An 18,846-nucleotide genomic window follows, 5' to 3' on the forward strand; every position below is an offset into this window, starting at 1 on the left:
GGCTTACTTGTGCGGCCTTCTCACTCCATCTTTAAGCATATTCACGAATAAATTTATTGTCTTCCTTCTCTATGACCAATAATTAGATCTATCTGGGGCGATGTCCATATTAAACTTGTATAATTTTATAAAAGCTAACTCTTTTCACCTTCTAATATTGGTATTATCTATCCTCATGTACTAGGCTAGGCAGCATCACTCAAACTGTCTTGAAAGAAATGGATCAACAACTTTTCATCTTTTACTACTTCCACCATTTTATTACAAAATACCTTCTGGTGAGTTATTGAGCATTGGCTACCGGTGTATTTTATGAATTTCGGTACTCTAAATTCTTTTGGCACCTTCACATTAGGAAACAAACACATCTTAACAACTTTTACAGGGTTGTACAACTCAGCTCCTTCAATTGCTCTCATCCTTTCCTCTAGAGTAGCAAGCTTATCATAATTATCCTTCTTCACTACCTTTTCTCTATAGGCTTCCTCAACAGTTAGGTCTACCATGGGTGACACCCTCATAGGAGGTACTAGAAAATGGGTGACAAATTGAGGTTTTGGTGCACCCATATTTTGAGGAGCTGTGAACTGTGCAACAATTATGGATAGAGCTAAGGGTCCCTCTTGTGACATGAACCTTAAAGCTTACTCAAGTAGGCTAATGAGTCTAGTAATATTGCATTTCATTCTTTTTATCTCTCTTTGATCTTCTAACCGGACCCTTTCCTTGTTTTCCATCATTCTCTTCTGAAGGTGAGTATTGTAGGTTTGATGTTACGGTGGACCTATATTTCAACTTGATACCTTTTTGTTTTATTATCACTGTCATAACTCAATATTTAAGAACACAAATTCACCAAAAAATGAGAAAAATAAAAATGTATGAAGAATAATTTGAAATTTAGATCAAGATAACACAGACTGGAAGTTTTGAGGGCTAATTAGGGTGGATTTATAATTTTAGGATTCAATTTTGGTAGAAGTTCAAAGAATTAATAAGTTTGGGGACTTAATTAAACTTTGAATTAGTTTAATAAATAAAATCAGATGCTTAATTGAAGAAATATTAAGATTTAGAGTTGATTTTGGTTCAAATTGTAAGAAATTAAAGTCCAAGGACCATAGTGAAATTAAAAACGGGGGTACTATAGGGAGGCTAATTGATTTTTCTAGGGGTAATTTTGAAAAAAATCTAAAGTTAAAGATCCAATTAAGGACTGAATTGATTAAATTAGAAACCAATGACTATTTTGTAAAGGATGCTGAAATGTTGGGGTCTAATTACAATTTACCCAGGAGGCCTGATTAAAAAATGTCAAAACCTCAATGACCAAATTGAAAATTGCCGCCTCAGCTCAAGACGGCACCTTTTTGCGTTCCCTGTTTCTTCATCTTCTTCCTCTGGAAACAGAGGAAACCACCTGCAAAAAAAGAAATGCTGACGGTATCAGCTCAACCCCGGATAATAGACCGTTTAGTCTACCACGAATCCAATCTTCAGTCCAATCTCCCTCACGCCCCGACGTGCCTTTAAACGCCAAGGAAACCCACCACCGACAGTCCAATAATGGCAGGACTGTCAGTGTTTTTGTCCAACCAAAAGACCAAGTCCCCAAGATAAGGAACGACTGCTGGGCATAAGTAGGAGTCCACTTCCTATAAAAGGAGAGCCGAAGAGCAACACAGGGGACGGGAAAAAAAAAAGGGAGAGAGAACACAGAACAGAGGAGAGAACAAGAGAGAGAACCAAAAAAACCCGAGAGACGAAGAGAGAATTAACGGGTGAAACAGAGACAGATAGAACGAAAGGAAAGAAAGACGAAAGGAAGCGTCTCCCATCAATAAGCACCGGTGGATTCTCGTCCAAAACCTCTGTAAACCAGGTAAGTCTTCGTTCCCTCCTTTCCTGCAATTTAATTACCGTGCGTGAACTGTTCACGCATACCTGCAGATAAAAAAATAAAAAACAAGGGGGCCAGTTACTGGCATGGGTCAGTAATCAGTCTGGGCGCTGGGTGTTGCCTAGCCCGTTCAAGATTATGAACGTATATGTAAAAACATATTTTGTATCTTTTAATATATAAATTTATATATATAATATATTTTTGATATCGAATGAAAAAAAAAATTCTTCTATTTTCATGTTTTAACTTTAGAATAGTTAAATTTTAACTTAGATAACGATTTTCTTACCAAAATAACTTTTTTTAAATTTTAAACAGAATAATAGTTAGAAAACATAAAAATATGATAGTTTATATTAGACAAAAATCTTCTTATCAAAACTCCAAGACAAATTAGAATTTCTAATAATTAAAATATTAGGTGGTGACTACATCTTTTTTTTACTGATAAAAAATAATAATTCCTTTTTTTTTCACCCATATCACCACAAAGATCACAAAGATCCCAATTTAGAAGAATAATTGTCGTGATGCTTCATACGTGCAACAATAGACTTTATATGAACTAAAATGAATGAATCAAACAATTCAAAATATGTTCTTTTTCTTTTAATCTTGAAGTCTAGTTCCTTGTTAGATCATAATGTTATAAATTTGTTTAAAAGACGATATTATTTAGGTATAAACACATGATAAGTCAGATTTTAGATTATGATCTATCATTCTTGTCCGTAAAAGTATCTTTATAGAATAAGAGTTTTCAAAGTTTTATCCCATGATAAATAATTTTTTATTTAAACAAGACTATATTTTCTTTGTCCTTGCATTATTGATTGAAAAAAAAATATCCATTGATACAAGTGTTGATGAAAGCTCATGTGTTACTGAGTAAACACAAGTACATGCAATGAAGAAAATAAGAATTGAAAATCTAAAATTATTGTAAAATTATAATATCAATAATAAAATCATGATTTTACCTGATTTTAAATGATTTTGGTATGATTTTTTTTATATATTTTTACATGATTTTACATAATAAATATATATTGACTTGTATAATTTTTATTATCATAAAATCATATAATTTTACAAGTCAACTGGTAAATTTTAACAGGCAATTTTAACAACATTAATAAGGGTGGCATTTGAGATTTTCTTTCATATTTTAGATATACAACAGGATACCCAGTAAAAGTTGCATGGTCAAGTTCAAGTACACTACTTAAGGACACTGATAAAATAAAAGAATGAACGAAAGAATCATTATAAAATATTGATTCCAAGATCGCCACGGTCATAGTATAGATGACAAACATGGTGTTTTATCTTTACAACAAAAGGCAGCAATTCTGAAGCTGAGTTTGCTACAGATTAGCAAGGTGTAGACCCGCATACAAGTTTCTGTTGCTGCTGGTTTTGACATTGTACATGACATGATCTGGCTTTATCTCTCAATTCTCGGAATGCCCTCATTGTTTCCACATCGAAACCTCCAGCAAACTGCCACAAAAAATGAAAGCATTAGAGCCTCACTGCAACAAAGTATAATTATTCTAATCGTTAAAGGTAAATGCAAGCAAATGGATCTTCACCTGATGTACCCGGAATGCATATCGAACGCCTTGGAATATCAGCTCCTCTTCTTCGGCCCCCCCGCCAACAGTCTCAAGTTCTGAAGATACTCTCTTCAAGAACTTCATCGCTAATTTCACAGATGCCAACTGAATCTGCAACAATGGAGTTCAGAAAATAAATAAATCAGAAATATTAATGAAGCTTCAAAGCAAAAACCCAAAAGAAATTAACGACTTGAATGCCTACTTAACAACTGAATCAACTGCTATTTAACGAGACAGTCAACAATCTGCATTGTATCTACTGAAGATTAAGTACAAGATCTATGAAGTAAATATTGTGCTAGCTTCATCATACAAGTAAGTTCAGAAGTTTAGTCCTATCAGAAAGGGACAAAACAAATTCTTTAAATTTCTGTTGGGTTTTTACAACTTTAAAATCCTTCAAGCTATATTACAAAAAGGAAAAAAATGTGCAAGTTTTTATGGGGCAACTTAGAGAATCTATATCAATGAATCCAAATTCTAAAGCAAACAAGAAAATAAATTTCAGAAATCTGGAACTTCACATGCACGCTAGCAGGCAGGCAGACGTGGGCAGAGAAAATAAGGCAAAAATCTAAACTTTTCTTTTGTCATCTTGTTAACCCTAGTCATTTTTTTAATAATGCCTAGTAAAATTGGAGTCATCTTGTTACCCCTAGTCATTTTTTAATAATGCCTAGTAAAATAGGAGTATTTTTTTTAGATTATAGCATAGTAAAAAAAAAATGATAAAATAACAGTAAAGAAAATTTTGAAAAATAGCATAGTTTAAAGAGTTACAGATGATATTTATTTGCGACACTCTTAAATTACAAAATTTTTGGATACAAGATTAATTAAAAAAAAAAATTTTTAAAAAAATCTCAGAGACATTGAAATTTTACGACGACACCACCGAGACCATTAAAAAGATCTCGATGAAACAAATTCAACAATACCAGAAAAAGTCACCCGCAATGATTAGAGTGGGCCACACGAGTGACCCAAAAACAAGTTAGTCCCGATATCTTTGGACACCTCATGTAACCCACTCTGTTCATGTTTGTGACTTTTTTTGGTGTCGTTGGATTCGTTTTATTAAGATTTTTTAAACGGTACTAGTAATGTCGTCTTCAAAGCTTCGATATGCTTCCATGATCTTTATTTATTTATTTTTTTCTCTCATCCTTGTCATATGTGAAGAGATAGGAGAGAGAAAAAAGTTAAAAAAATAAAAAGACATCACAAGCACAGTGAAGTTTCAATGACGACATCACCAGTATCATAAAAAAATCTCGACAAAATGAATCAAACAATACAAAACAAATCACAAACGGTGAATAGAGTGGACCATACGAGCCGTTTAAAGGTGTTAGAGCTCACTTTCCTTTGGGCCGCGCATGTGGTGTTAAATTCATCTTGTTAGGATCTTTACAATGATACCAGTAATATTGTCATCAGAGTAATTATAACATGTCGATGTGATCTTTTTTCTTTCTTTCTCTCTCCTCTCCTCCCTTTTTATTGAATCGTACATGTAGACACTTGAATGACAAATATCATTTAGTTCTCTACCCTATTTTTTATACTATTATTTTATTAATATTTTTTATTAATAATTCCCAAAAAAAAAAAAAAACTCTCCAAGATAGTTAACAATAAAGTTATGTTCTCTCGCCGGTGACTAATTAAATAGAACTATGTGAAATCCATCAAAAAGTGGGATTTGTGGGGTCTGCGTGTTACTGTTATTTTTCCATTAAACACCAATTATTGTCCAAAGCCGTAAGAAAAAGTAAAATTACCTGACTAACTATTCCTGTTTCAAGCATCCAATCCGTTGGAATTTGAAATCCTTTGTATCTCATGGTTGCTGATTCTCTCATTCTTGATAGATTGTAAACACCATGCTCCAATCTGGACCGATAACACAACGTATGGAATTCGATAAGAAAGCTCCATTCTTTGCAATATCAAAAACAAATAAATGCAGATTCAGATGGGTGAAAAAGAGATGAATATATTAAGGACGTACTTTTCAAGCAACGCCTGCATTTTCTTGAGAGCAGGACCGCATGGCTGCCGGGGATTGTCTCGAAACAACGAGGCTTCCGCTTCTAGCTTCTTGAGATCACAGTAGCCAAAGGCAGCCTCGCGTAATGCATCTGCCTTCTGCTCCGGCCAATCAAAGTGTTTAAGCACTGCTCTTTCATCAACCTAAATACCAAGCAAGGAAACAAATTCCTTATGATCTCTCCCAGGTCTTTAATTTAATCTGAACTAAATCAAAGGGGTTTCTTGGAAAATTAAAAGTTTACCAGAAAAGATAGCTCATCGTCGAGCCATTTAACAAAAGGGACCACGTCTTCGATGTCTGTAAATGCAGCAATCTCAACCTCTTTTATCAAGAACTTGATAAAGTCTCCTTGTATTTCCACATCTGTTTTTATCTGTCAAACCATACACAGAGAGGCCTTATATTTGGCTAACTGATAAATCCTTCTAATCGCAGGAACAAGGAAAAACATAACCCATAATCATGTGACCAAATAACACACAAACATTGCAATTTAACTGTAATTCTAAATTTAAAGATTTCTTAACTTTAAATTAATTTGTTTTTATTTTTATTTTCTATGAGTTAATAATAAAAATAAAAAAATATTATTTTAATATATTTTTTTTAAAAAATCCACTTTTAAAAAAATACCATATTTCATATAGTTGCAAACAGAGTTCATGTCTACACTTTTTAGATCAGATTTAAATTGCCCAATTTGCCATCAAATTCATAAAAAAAATTACAACTTTTTTTTCCTTTACAAAAAGATTCAGACAGTCAACTACACATACTCATAAAGACACCAAAAACTAGAGCGGCAAATCTAGTAAATATCTCAAAAGATTAAAAATTACAACTTTTTTTTCCTTTACAAAAAGATTCAGACAGTCAACTACACGTACTCATAAAGACACCAAAAACCAGAGCGGCAAATCTAGTAAATATCTCAAAAGATTAAAAATAGGGAGAAACCGGTACTTACCGCTAACAAATGAGTCGACCTATTCTCTATCTCCCCAATCATATCACGAGCATTAGCCGTTACCGGTAAGGCCTCCGCTACTCCACCGCCGGAATCCCGCCGCGAGTCCCTCCGCATTAACGAGTGATAAAACTCCGCCACCTCCGGAACTCTCCTCACTTTCTCCGTCCCTGCTCTCTTCCCCTTTGGAGGCGGTGGCGGCGGAGGTGGAGCAACCTTCTTAGCCATCGGAGGTGGAGGAGGAGGTGGCGGCGGATGAGGATCAGGTGGACATGAAACTGAGTGATCAGAGCCGCTGGATGAAACTGACGATGATGATGTCGCCAGCGATGACAATGATCGTTTTGGTGGTGGTTTAGGGACCCTAGGAACTCGAGATGACAGAGTTGACTCAGTGAGTTCCTCCGAGTTACACCTCGAATGCCTCGGCTTCTCGGTATCGACATTCTCTTCCAATCTCTTAGAATGATGATCTACATTTTGATTCTGGCTCGATGAATTCATAATGTCGGTACATTTGACTCCTTTCTTCAAGCTTCTAATCAAAGTAGACTTGGTTGTGGCCTCCATTAACCCTTGAAACCTCTGTGAAGAAGAGAGCTCTATTTCATTCTCACGATCTGACACCGCTTTCTTCAGCTCTACAACTTCCGCTTCTAATTCCTTAACTTTCTTTGCACCCTCTTTTCTCTCCTCTCCGAATCTCAATCTCACTTCACTCAATTCGGCTTTTAATCTCTCGTTTTCACGCTCTAGTGATTCTACCTCCTTCACTGCCTTCTCAATCTCCATATTTCTATTAGAAATCACAGTTTCCAAAACTGGAACAATAGCCACACTCTCTTTTAACAGTTTAAATTCAAGAAGTTCAGTCTTTAAGAGAGACTCACGTTCACGAAGCTCTTCAACGAGTTTTAAAAGCTCGGTTACGTCAGGCGGACGAGGTTGGACTTGAGCGGAGGAGCGAGGGAAGTAAACACCGAAAGAGCGTGAAAAAACCGCCTTTTGAGAGGATACTTTGCCGGAGCTAGGAGAAGGAATCGGTGGTTTTGGTGGTGGTGTATTATTATGAGTTTCAGTTTTGTTTGCAGGTGATCTTTGCAAACCCATTGCCAGCCTTACCTTACCAGCTACCATAATTCCAAACTTTTAAGAGAGATATCAATGTGATCTCTCCAATGTCTCTATCGATTTGTGGGGTTAGATTTAGGGTTAGTTTTCTTGTTCTTCTCTTTTTGCTTCCTTTTTATTTGGTTTCGATTTTATGGTCCCCTGGTTTTTATGATGTGGGTAGAAACGAAGACGTCGTTGTCTCTCCGTGGTGTCTGAAATGAGAGAGAGAGAGAGAGACAGACAGACAGACAGACAGTCTTGGAGTTTGTGTGTGAGAGAGAGATATCTTGGCGAGGTTCGTTTAAGAGAGGGAGGGAAGTGAGCTAAAAGAGACAGAGAGAAAGTTAGGGAACAAGTGTCGAGGAACGGTCTTCTTTTCTCGGATCCATGTTTTGAAATATAAGATAAAAATTGGATAATTAAAAAACAAAATTAAAAAGAAAAAATGAATCAATATAGTAGTCAATTTTTTTGCTGAAATAATATATGTATAGAGGTTGAATCTTGATATCAATTAAATACTTTAGTTAGGAGATATAATTTTAATTGATGTTACTATTCATATGACCGCGATATCTATTAAATTTAAAATTATTCAGTGTTTCGTTTATAATGATTAATTAAATCAATTGATCGGTCTATAAAAAAAATCATAAAACTTTTAAATTCATGGCTTTAAGGTGATATTTTTGAAATCTAAAGATTTGATGTTCGGAGTAGCAATTTTATCGCTAATCTTAAGAAAACAACCTCTTGAAATTCATGTAAAAATTTGAGTGCAATTTAATGGTCTGATTAAAAATTATAATTTTTTTAGCCATTATTTTGATATGGCACAACCAGACCTCCTCTTCGGCCTAAACCTGTCACATTAGTTTATAAATACATCTATTAGGCTATTTTCATTTAGTTATGGCAGAACTACACTTGACTGCTTGGAATAATTCATTATTTCTAGCCTGACTATATTATTAACACTAAAAAACATAGGAGAACTACTATATGAACAATAAGTTTTTGATATTTTAATTGAAGTCTGTTTTTTACTCTACAAGTTGGATAAAGATATATATTTTAACTCATAAAACATATTTGAACAAATATTTTTTAAATGATAATTTTTATATGGAATGGTTGACCATTTTATACAACTGGATTCAACTAAGCAACTGGTTAACATAGATAATTAGCACTGACTTGTTTAAATATTATTATTTTGAAACGCGACAATTATCTTATTGTGTTTAGAAATAATAACATTTATTTATTTTAGGAACATAGAGTTAAAGTGTGCTATTTCATTAACCAAAATTAAACTGTGTTACTTGACAAGACTTTTAATTTATTTTGCTCATTTTTTATAAAACATTCCTGAAATATTTTACCAATTAGTGTAGTTACTTGCATTGAAGAAAAAAAAATTATGTGCCCGCGTCTCTTCATTGAAGAAAACATACTTCTTCATCTCAATTTTAAAAACAATTTTTTTTAATGAAAAGTCTGGGTCACTTTTTTTTTTAATGTTTTGTATATTAATTTGGTTGAGTTTTAGATTAATTTTAACTTAATTAATTGAATTATTAAAAACTTAATTAAGTTAAACATGTTTTATGAAGTAAATATCTTTTCAATTGAATTTAAAATATAAAATGAATGAAGTTTTAAATCATGAGTTTTCTGAATCATGTCATAAGATTAATAATTATTGGAGGAAGGGTTCATAACTCTTTATTTTGAGTATGAGACCAAATTTAGAAAACCAAACCTGCAAAATTATCTGAACAATTAAAATATTTGTCTTTTATATTGAAAAATTATCTGGATTTTTAATACCACATACAAATTAAAAAAATTATTGTTTACCCTATATTAAGTGTTGTATCAAATAATAACTTTTTACTCTTTATTTTACATTTATAAATAATATATATCATCACAAGCCATTTTTCTTATTTTTAATAAAACAATATATTTTTTTATCAATAGAAAAAGTTCAACAACACATTTAATCAAACACTTGTCTAACCTAATAATTTTTTTTCGTATGCTTTTATTAATGTTTTTTTTCACAAAACACTACAAAATCCAACAACAAAGTCAAATAAATATTATATTTATTTGAGAGTATGATTATGATTGCTTTTCAAAATATTTTTCATACCGAAATGTATCATAATGATATTTTTTTATTTTAAAAAAATTAATTTTAAAATCGGTGTATCAAACCAATTCAAAATATAAAAAACAATTAACAAAAAAATATTTAAATTTTTTAAAAATGTGAGTTCGCCTGCATTTCCTCTTAGTCAAAGATATCATAATTAGTCTTTTGGTTTTTTTAAAAACTAAAGGGGCTAGCCCAAAGATTAACATAATTAGTTAGGAATAAAGTATAACATGTATTTTATTTTCAAAATCTAATAATGATTTTCCATATTATAAGACCTAATTGTTCGTGTTTCATGATTGTAAGAATAGTTGATTAAAAAACCTGTTTGGTGCTGTAATAATTATTATTTTTTATTTTAAAATATATTAAAATGATTTTTTTATTTTTAAAACATTTTTCCACCGCAAAGTGAACGTGGGCTTTGTGTGGTGAACTAAATTTGGGCGATTGTTATGGGCGATCGTTTGAGTGCGATGGAATGGATCTGGAAATAGTGGGAAATTGAGAAACTAGATAGTTACTTTCAAGGTCTGATGGAGTAAACTTGTTTTCTTCTTATCCATCTGTTTTCTCGCGAAATAATTTTTTTTTTTGATTTACATGGGTGTCCGGGCCAGCTTGCGCGCACTACAACTAATCCCACGGTCCACTGAACAACCTGCAAATTCAGTGGACATGTAAGGCACCGCGGGGATGACAGGCGTGCATATGAGAATTCAAACCTAGGAGCAGCAGGAGGAGACAAGCCCCTCCTACCGCCAGGCCAAGACCCTCGGTGCAAGTCAAACAACTGCTATGACTTCTTCTTCTTCTTTTTTTTTTTTTTTTACCTATTGTTCCCTTCTCAATTTTCATTAATCAAAGGCGTCAATTCCAAAGCAAACGGGAACAATAATGTCAAGAGGATTCACACACATTAAACAAAAATGGTCACCAAATTTTACCATGCATGCATATAATATATATACAATCTTTCATAAATCATTGTCAAGTGATATATTTTTTAATTTATTTTAGTTATAAAACTTTATTTTCTCTTCTACCATCTCTTTTTGTGATTTAATTTATTGTCATTTGCCTTCAAATTATTAATAAAGAGAAGGATTAAAAGTAAAGGGACAAAAGTAAAAAAGGCAAAGAAACTAGTTGGCTTTTTTTAAAATTAACGGGAAAAGCTAACTTCATCCTTTTACTTTCTAATTGATATATTTTTAGTCCTGATAATTTTTTAAAATCAAATTTTAGTCCAACACTTTATTTTTTATATTTTCGGTCCCTAATTTAAGAGCAGAGAGAGGGTTTTTAGATTTCGATTGTAAAGAAAGAATCTCAATTAATATTGATTCCAACCATCAAAATTATTGATCTTAATGTTAATTGGTTCCATTTGATAAGATGAGTTCTATTAGGGTATTCTTTCACCTTAAAATTGCATGAGAGAGTACATTTTACTTTGGAAAGTGATGCAATCCACTACATATCAGGTTAATTGTCACACATTTTGTATGTTTTTGAAAGGTTTCTCAAATTTTGATTCCTTATTGAACTAATCTAATGAGAGAGTAGATTTGATTTTGGGAAGTGATGCAATCCACTATATATCAAGTTAGTTGTCACACATTAATTTTGTGTGTTTTAATTTGAAAGGTTTCTCAAACTTTAATTCCTCATGGAACTACTCTAACTTATCAAAAAATTAACCAGGTTTCATAGCATCTTTCTTATATTTCTTATCCGCGTCTCAATTATAAGCATTGAGTAATGGTTGGTCACTTATAGTCTTGATTTTTTAGTACATGTCATTGTTATGTTAAGTTAAATCACAAGTCTGAATTTAGCTTTTTTATAAAAAGATCAACGTGGTTGTGAGTTTCTGGACCTTTATATTTATGAAATTCACATTAATTAGTATTAGAAAAATACTCTAAAATCAGGTTATATCATTTTATCTTTTAGTTTTTGTATTATTTCATCGTCGTTGTTATCTAAACCTAGTTGCGGTAAAAGTTAAAAAAAAAAAGAAGAGAGTATAAAAAAACAAGTGTCATTGATTTGAGTTACTGTAAAAAACAAGTAGGAAAAAAAAAGAACAAGAAATCACAAATTACAAAGTTGAAAAAAGAATATGTCGTAAATTGATTCAGCAAAAGGTTTTGATACCGGGACTTAAAGAAACGACTTATATTTTTGTTTTAGTTTAACGTGGGTGTCCGTGCAAGCTTGCGCGTATCTCGATTAATCTCACGGGCCCTGGAATTAACGACCATATAAACCTCCAGTGGCCATCATATGAGCAACCATAGGGTTCGAACTTGAGATCACAGAGGGAGCAAATCTCTTGGTCCCAAACTCTTATTATTGGGCCACCACCTAGATGATTAGAAACGACCTATAATTAATCTAATACTCATTGATATATTCATTGGTTTTTTGGGTATATTAGTTTCTAATATCACTTTTGAGGTTATTTGGACACTCTTGGCATTTATTAATTATAAAATGACAAAATAAATTATATCAAATTAGTTTGTATCAACATAATTTCTCTTTGTTTGCTATTATTATATTCGTATTGAAGTTATATTTAGGTTAATTGAATCGTATTATATTATTTTTTTATTTATTATTTAAAGGTTTGTTTTTGTTATATAACTTAAAAGGCCTCTTTTTGTTATTTAACTTTTAAAAAATAAGCTTGTTTTTGTTATTCAGTCCTACATGTTTATCCTATTAATTTGTTTTTTTTTAACAATCCAATGAGCATGTTCTATTTGTTTTTTTTTTAAATAAACAAATAAATGTTATTTGATTCTAAAAGAGACCCAGATATTTGACTATCATATAATTAAATAAAATATAATCTAAAAATTATATATTAAATTTGCTTGGATGCTTGTCTTGGATCGCAAGCTTGACATGTTAACTTGAATCTTTTTTATTGAATTTTTTTTCTATCAATTTCACGTTACATTATTGAGTTGATTGAAAATTGAATTTCATAGTTTATTTTTATTTGTTTTTTATGAGATTATCATGATTTCATAATCTAGATCGCAAGCTTGACTGGTTGATTCAAATCAACTCAATATACTGCTATCTCAATTTTTCTAAAATATCATTCACTATATAATTGTTTTCAATATACATTAGATTTTATATTCTTGATTAAAGTTTTTTCTCTTAGAATACTCAATCTATCCCCCATGGTAGTTGTTGTAACCTATTTTTGGGTCCCCACAAAAAAAATAAAAATAAAAAGCCCAAAGGAGGTTAGAAAAATAACAGGAGGTAGGAGCGCTCAGAAAATGGTCGGAAAATTGGTCAAGGAGGTTAAAAATACAAAGATTTGATTTTTGACAATATATTCTTGAAGGATGAGAGCCCTGTTGAGAAGGAAAATTTGAATTTTGAGGAGAAAAGCCCAAATTTGGATGTTTATGGACTTAATTGGATTTTTATGTTTCAATTTATAGAGGATTTGATTGCAAGAAAAATTGATTTTAAGTCAATTTGGGCTTTAATTAGAAGAAATTAAAGTTCTGGGGCCACATTATAATTTTTAGGAATTTATTAGGTCCAATCAAGGGCTTAATTGCATAGATATTGAAGTTTAAGGGCCAATTAGGGACTTAATTGAGAAAATTCGAAACCAGGGACCAATTTGGAAAAGGCGCGTAAATCAGAGGGGCTGTTTTGGATTTGATCCAGGGCCAAATTGAAGAAATTAAAAACTGGAGGACTGATTTGAAAATGGCGCAGGGAAACCAGGTGACACGTCGCCTGTTACTGTTCACTTTCTTCCTCAAAAAGCTGCCCGAGTGGCTGCTTTCCAGGCGCATTTTTCGGCTCGTCTGGCCTTCAAATTCGACAAAACGTGCACCAACATGTCCACCTGAAACCCCTTTATCCTGGAGAATGGTCCGGTCGGGTCGAAATATTTAGAAACGGCTCCGTTGAGTGGCTCAAAGTGGCCACCTCGGGCAGTTCACAGCCTTGAGCTGCCAAATTTGGCAGCTCGAGGTGCACACTTTGAACCAACGGTTTGGATTCCTCGAGTCGAATCAAGGGCTGAAAATTTTCCCCAATATAGACAATATGGCCCTCTTACACCGCCTATAAATAGAATCTCTGTTGAAGACCTAGGGGGGAGGAAATCGGGTCCAAAGTCAGCCAAAAAACCAGCATTTTCGGCCAATTTCTGCAGATTTCTTCCTTTACTTCCAACGCCGGCCGCCAGCTCCAACCCCCCTGGGCTTTTAATTTTTTCTTCCCCACAACAGCTGACCGAAACTCTCAGCCTCTCACCCCACCTAAACCAGCGCCGTTCCTTCCCTCTTTTGCTTGGCCAAAGACAAACCAGAAAAGCTCATCATCTTCCTCTCCTCTCTCCCAGCCGGCTTGATTTTCTTCTTCCCCTCAACAGCCAGCAACAAGGGACAGCCCCCTCTCTTGCAAAAGCCAAACCGGGGCAGCCCTCTCCCATTCCTCTCATTCTCTTCCAGCAGCCCCAGCACTGTCCCCTCTCCCTCTCATCAACACAAAGCCAGCAACACCTCTGCAGAGGGGAAGAGAGAACAGCTGCTGTCCCCGGTTTCCACAGCCACCAACCACCATCTTCATCCCAGCCATTCCCTACCACCTGCACCTCCATTGAAGCTGCTGTAGAGAGGTAAGAACAGTTGTTGACAGAGGGAGCAAAGGAAACAAAAAGAAGAAGCAGTGCCAAAACAGCAGGGAGGAGGAAGAAGGCCGCAGCAACGCCACCGCCAAACTGGCCACCAGCACTACTGTCAGCCCATCTATCCAAGCTCAGTATCTCAGGTAACCCTTTCCCTTATCACCGTTTAGGGTCCTCTTCTTGCATGCAGAATGTGCACTCTGCACGTTCTGCAAGCCACAAAATAATTAGCCGGTTACTGTGCGTGCACAGTAACCAGCTAATTAATTAACGGGGTTACTGTTCTATGTACAGTAACCCCGATTACTATGCGTGTACAGTAACCCGGTTACTGTACTCATGTACAGTACCAGGTTACTGTTTGTTTCGGGCTGGAATATCAGCCCAGTCCATGCTGCTGGGCTGAGTCCAGCCCTATAGAAAGTAAGCCCATGCTGTTGGGCTGATTTCGGCCCATTTTCCTTTTGGGCCGGGTATGGCCCATTCAAAAGTTTTCTTCAAATATGTATTCAAAAAATCTGTGATTTTCTGCAAGTTTGTATTTTTTTTACTATAAAGATACAAATCCGGTATAAAAATACCCGGTTTTCGTCAAGACATCAAAAAAATATAAAAATGAAAAAATGTTTTGTTTTCATGCATACGGCCAATACCCTAACATTGTTTTTACGTCTTTTATCCAAAAAAACAAATATTTGAAGTTTCAAAAATGTGTTTTCGCATGGATTTCTTAAACACAACAAAAATCATTTTTCTTGCATTTCTGGATTTTACAACATGTTTGTAAAACTCCAAAGGGTATTGGCCAATATTCCAAAAATATAAAAATCTTATTTTTGGGGAATTCATCTATTATTCACCGCTAATGTTTGGATAAAGAAATCCTTAAAGGACGAAAATCCAAAATCTTATTGGGAATAATTTGTTATTATTCACCACTAATGTTTGGATAAAGAAATCCTTAAATGACGAATATCCAAAATATTATTGGGGATAATTTGTTATTATTCACTGTTAATATTTGGATAAAGAAACCCGGAGTGGTAAATATCCAAAATAATTTTCTAGGAATAATAAATCCGCACACATCCTTGAAAGAAGCCTTGATTATAATCGAGGACATTTCAAATTTTTACTTCATGGTTTGCGAGCACCCTAGATTTCGTTCATCAGAGCAGACTTATCCTAGGAAACTGATGGGATTAGAGAACATCAACATATTAACAGTTATAGGACAAATCAAACACCAAGCAGCTTACCTTAGGTAGGGCGTACTAGGGGTGCTAAAACCTTCCCTTTACGCAACCAGTCCCTTGCCTTAGAATCTCTGAAAGACCAGTTAGGTTTCCTAGTGACCATAATACTAGGTGGTGACTCCCTTTTTCACAACAGAAAGACCCCAACAAACATATCCCCGCAAACGAAGGATAGGTCGCCGCGACGTCGAGCTCTCGGGAGGGTGCGACAGGATGGCGACTCCACTTGGGACCCTTGGACTAAGCTTGGTATGTGTTTTTTTTTTGTTATGCCATGTGTTGTTGTTTTTTTTACTATGAATGATACTCTGTTTAAAAGCTTTAGCATGCATCTTTACATCCTATCATGCATGGTATATCAGATATGGATATAGATTTTATTGCACCCTATCATGCATCACTTGTATTATTACTATCTTGTCGAGAGCACACACATTAAACTTTAAGTTAGGTGGGGGACTAGCAGCTTGCCTTATGACTTGAGTCAAGGTTTAAGTTTGTGTAAACCCCAACTCTTTGCTGAGTGTTTAGACTGATAGTGATTGGTACATGTGCCATCCCACTATCTGCTAAACCCCCATATTGCCTTTATGAGGGCGATCACTGGGACAGCAAGAGACCCTTTTTTAGAGACCAAGTAGTAAACCTACCCTATGTCTCACGTAAAGGAACTAGAACATATCCTTAAGGTTGTATGCTCCATAATATCTTTTGCATCAAAACCCCAAGGCATTTTGAACCACAGGATTTGTGAACAAAACGGCCACCATTGCTAAATTTTTCATCATAGAATATATAAAAAATTCTGAAATGTCACAATTGACTGAAGGAGACTGCCTTAGAAGCGATGCTAAGAAACTGTCACCAATCAAGAACCTGAATTGCATTATGAATGAGGTGAACAAGTTAATGACTCACTTTCAGAATGTGGATAAGGATGCATTTTTTAGTAGATACGGACGTTTGATGGAAATTGCAAGGGTAGAAGTTTTAAACCTGAAATGCTGCACGCAGTTGTTGTATATCTAGATGGTTAGCCACATCGAAACAAAAAAAGCCTGTCTTCAATAATTTTGGGTGGTTCACCCAAAGACCCTTGAAGTTGGTAGAAGAAGAAAAATGGGAAGATCTAGACAACTAAGTTTGGGTTGACAAATTAGAAGGTTTGCCTAATAATGATGTTAAATGGAGAGCCCCATGGGTAACGACAGTGAAAGTCCTAATGAGTTGTGGACAAAGACGTTGGGTATCATTGGTAGGGATCACAGGTTATGTAAGTTATGCTCCTACCCTTGTGGTAAGGCAACTTGGGGGCATGCAGTTTGTTCCAAGGACTAGGGGAATTGCTTAATTCTTTGGTTTGTTCAAAGATCCCATTGCACAAAAAGTTGTAGAGATCATCACACAAGATTGGAAGCATCTGGTTTTGGTTGAGATAAAAGGTTTAAAGGATCTAAGTGCAAGTAAAGGATATGCAAGATCGATAGACTTAGCTACTTCAGCCATGCCTTGTGTAGGAGTCAAATCTCCCCAAATTATAGAAGAGTCTATTAAGAGGAAAAGGGTCAATAATGAAGAGGAGTTGAGAAGACAAGTGCAAAAACTTCGAACAGAGTTGAGCAAAAGCAGAAGAGACAAGGCAATGTTAGAAGAAATGATGATAAACGAAGATAAAAGGAGAGCATTTCTAGATGAGCAAATACAATCTAGAGACGCGAGAATAACAAAGCTTGAGTTAAAGCTAATTGAAGAGAAGATTGCTAGAAGTGAGAAGGAGCTAGGAGGGATTAGTTTGGATTGGATGCAAAGTTGCTTTGAACTTGAAGCAATGGAGGTTGACTTTAAAGATTGCCAAGGAAGCACAAAATATACCCAAGAAAAATTTACACAAGTTCAATTCGAACTGATGGATAGGATTAGGAAGTATGAGGATTTGAACAAGAAATATTGGAGTTGGAAAACCATTCGACGGATATTGTAAAGGAAGAGAGTAAAAGGAAAGGTTTTAAGGTTATTGAAGCAGAGTTAGCGGTTAAGACAAATGAGATAAAAGTTATGAGGATAAAAACTTGACAAGAAGCGCGAAAAGGTGGAAGTATTTGGACAATGGAAAAATACAAGGATCAAATCGACGCTAACAATGCTGCTTTGAACAAAACCAATATGTTGCTCATAGAAAAGATGACCAAGATGGATGAGCAAATGGACGAAGTTGCTGCACATACTCGGATTATTAGAATCAATGCGTGAAAAGTGGGAAGGGACATCATTCGCTATCGCCGAAGCCTAGCTAAAATCGATGCCTTTTTAGGGAAGATTGAGAATCGCGGCTTTGCCTTTTTTACCTTTGGCTAGAGAGTTTGTGGAGGAAAGGAAATAAACTTATCAAGCATTAATGAAAAGAGCATTGACCCATCTTCTTATGCAAAATCTATCTCTTGGTGAACATGATTCAAGCAAACGACTTGAAAGGCAGTACTCCTAGCAATGTGACAAGAGAGCCTATGTTTATAAGGTGGTGGATGTTATTCGTTCACAAGAAGGTTGCATCCATACCCAATATACAAAGCATTCTTTATGACAATGATGCATTATGTCATGCATTTTCTTATACATCTATGCACGCACCAGATTAAGAAACATAGGTCCCCCTTCTAGAATCCACAACACTCGAGAAAGAAAAATGGAAAATGAAGAAAGGCCACAACCAAAAGCTCAGTACCAGAGAAAACTTGAAGGAGTTTGGAATGATGTTGCGCACCTAATCGGTTTGCTCAAGCAAATGTTTTGAGATAATTTTTCCTTTAATGAGATCATGCATTTTCAAAAGTTCATCTTGATGTTTTTACACATCACTTTCCATTTTCAAATCGGATCTTTCAAAACAAACATCTACATTTTACACTGAGAATGAATGGCCAAACTTAAGAATACATAGTAGCTATAGAAGAGGAAGATGTAGATGAAAATAGGACAACGTGAACAAGCTCGGAAACCCGCTAGAGAGGAGCTTGAAACCATAGATTCGGGCAATGAAAAAAAATAAGAGAAAAATTGAAGATATGGATGACATGATTGCTA

At 34.6% G+C, this 18,846-nt stretch overlaps 1 protein-coding gene across 1 annotated transcript; it reads right to left on the reverse strand.

Moving 5' to 3' along the window:
* Positions 1-3,146: 3,146 nt before the first annotated feature.
* Positions 3,147-8,030, reverse strand: LOC133698925 (protein INCREASED PETAL GROWTH ANISOTROPY 1-like). Its single transcript, XM_062122036.1, has 6 exons — positions 6,549-8,030; positions 5,823-5,954; positions 5,540-5,721; positions 5,310-5,421; positions 3,499-3,633; positions 3,147-3,406 (listed from the first exon to the last, which is right to left on the reverse strand). The coding sequence occupies exons 1-6, from the start codon at positions 7,683-7,685 to the stop codon at positions 3,278-3,280; spliced, it is 1,827 nt and encodes a 608-aa protein (XP_061978020.1). The 5' UTR covers positions 7,686-8,030; the 3' UTR covers positions 3,147-3,277.
* Positions 8,031-18,846: the final 10,816 nt, after the last annotated feature.

This window comes from Populus nigra, chromosome 7 (assembly GCF_951802175.1).
Source record: "Populus nigra chromosome 7, ddPopNigr1.1, whole genome shotgun sequence".
Lineage (NCBI taxonomy): Eukaryota > Viridiplantae > Streptophyta > Magnoliopsida > Malpighiales > Salicaceae > Populus > Populus nigra.

Bases quoted from the DNA above. Each gene is read 5' to 3' on its own strand.
- LOC133698925 (XM_062122036.1), bottom strand. From the start codon at position 7,685: ATGGTAGCTGGTAAGGTAAGGCTGGCAATGGGTTTGCAAAGATCACCT. The intron at 5,955-6,548 runs GTAAGTACCGGT...ATGGTTTGACAG, and splicing joins GGTCGACTCATTTGTTAGCG to ATAAAAACAGATGTGGAAAT. The intron at 5,422-5,539 runs GTACGTCCTTAA...TTATCGGTCCAG, and splicing joins ATGCAGGCGTTGCTTGAAAA to ATTGGAGCATGGTGTTTACA.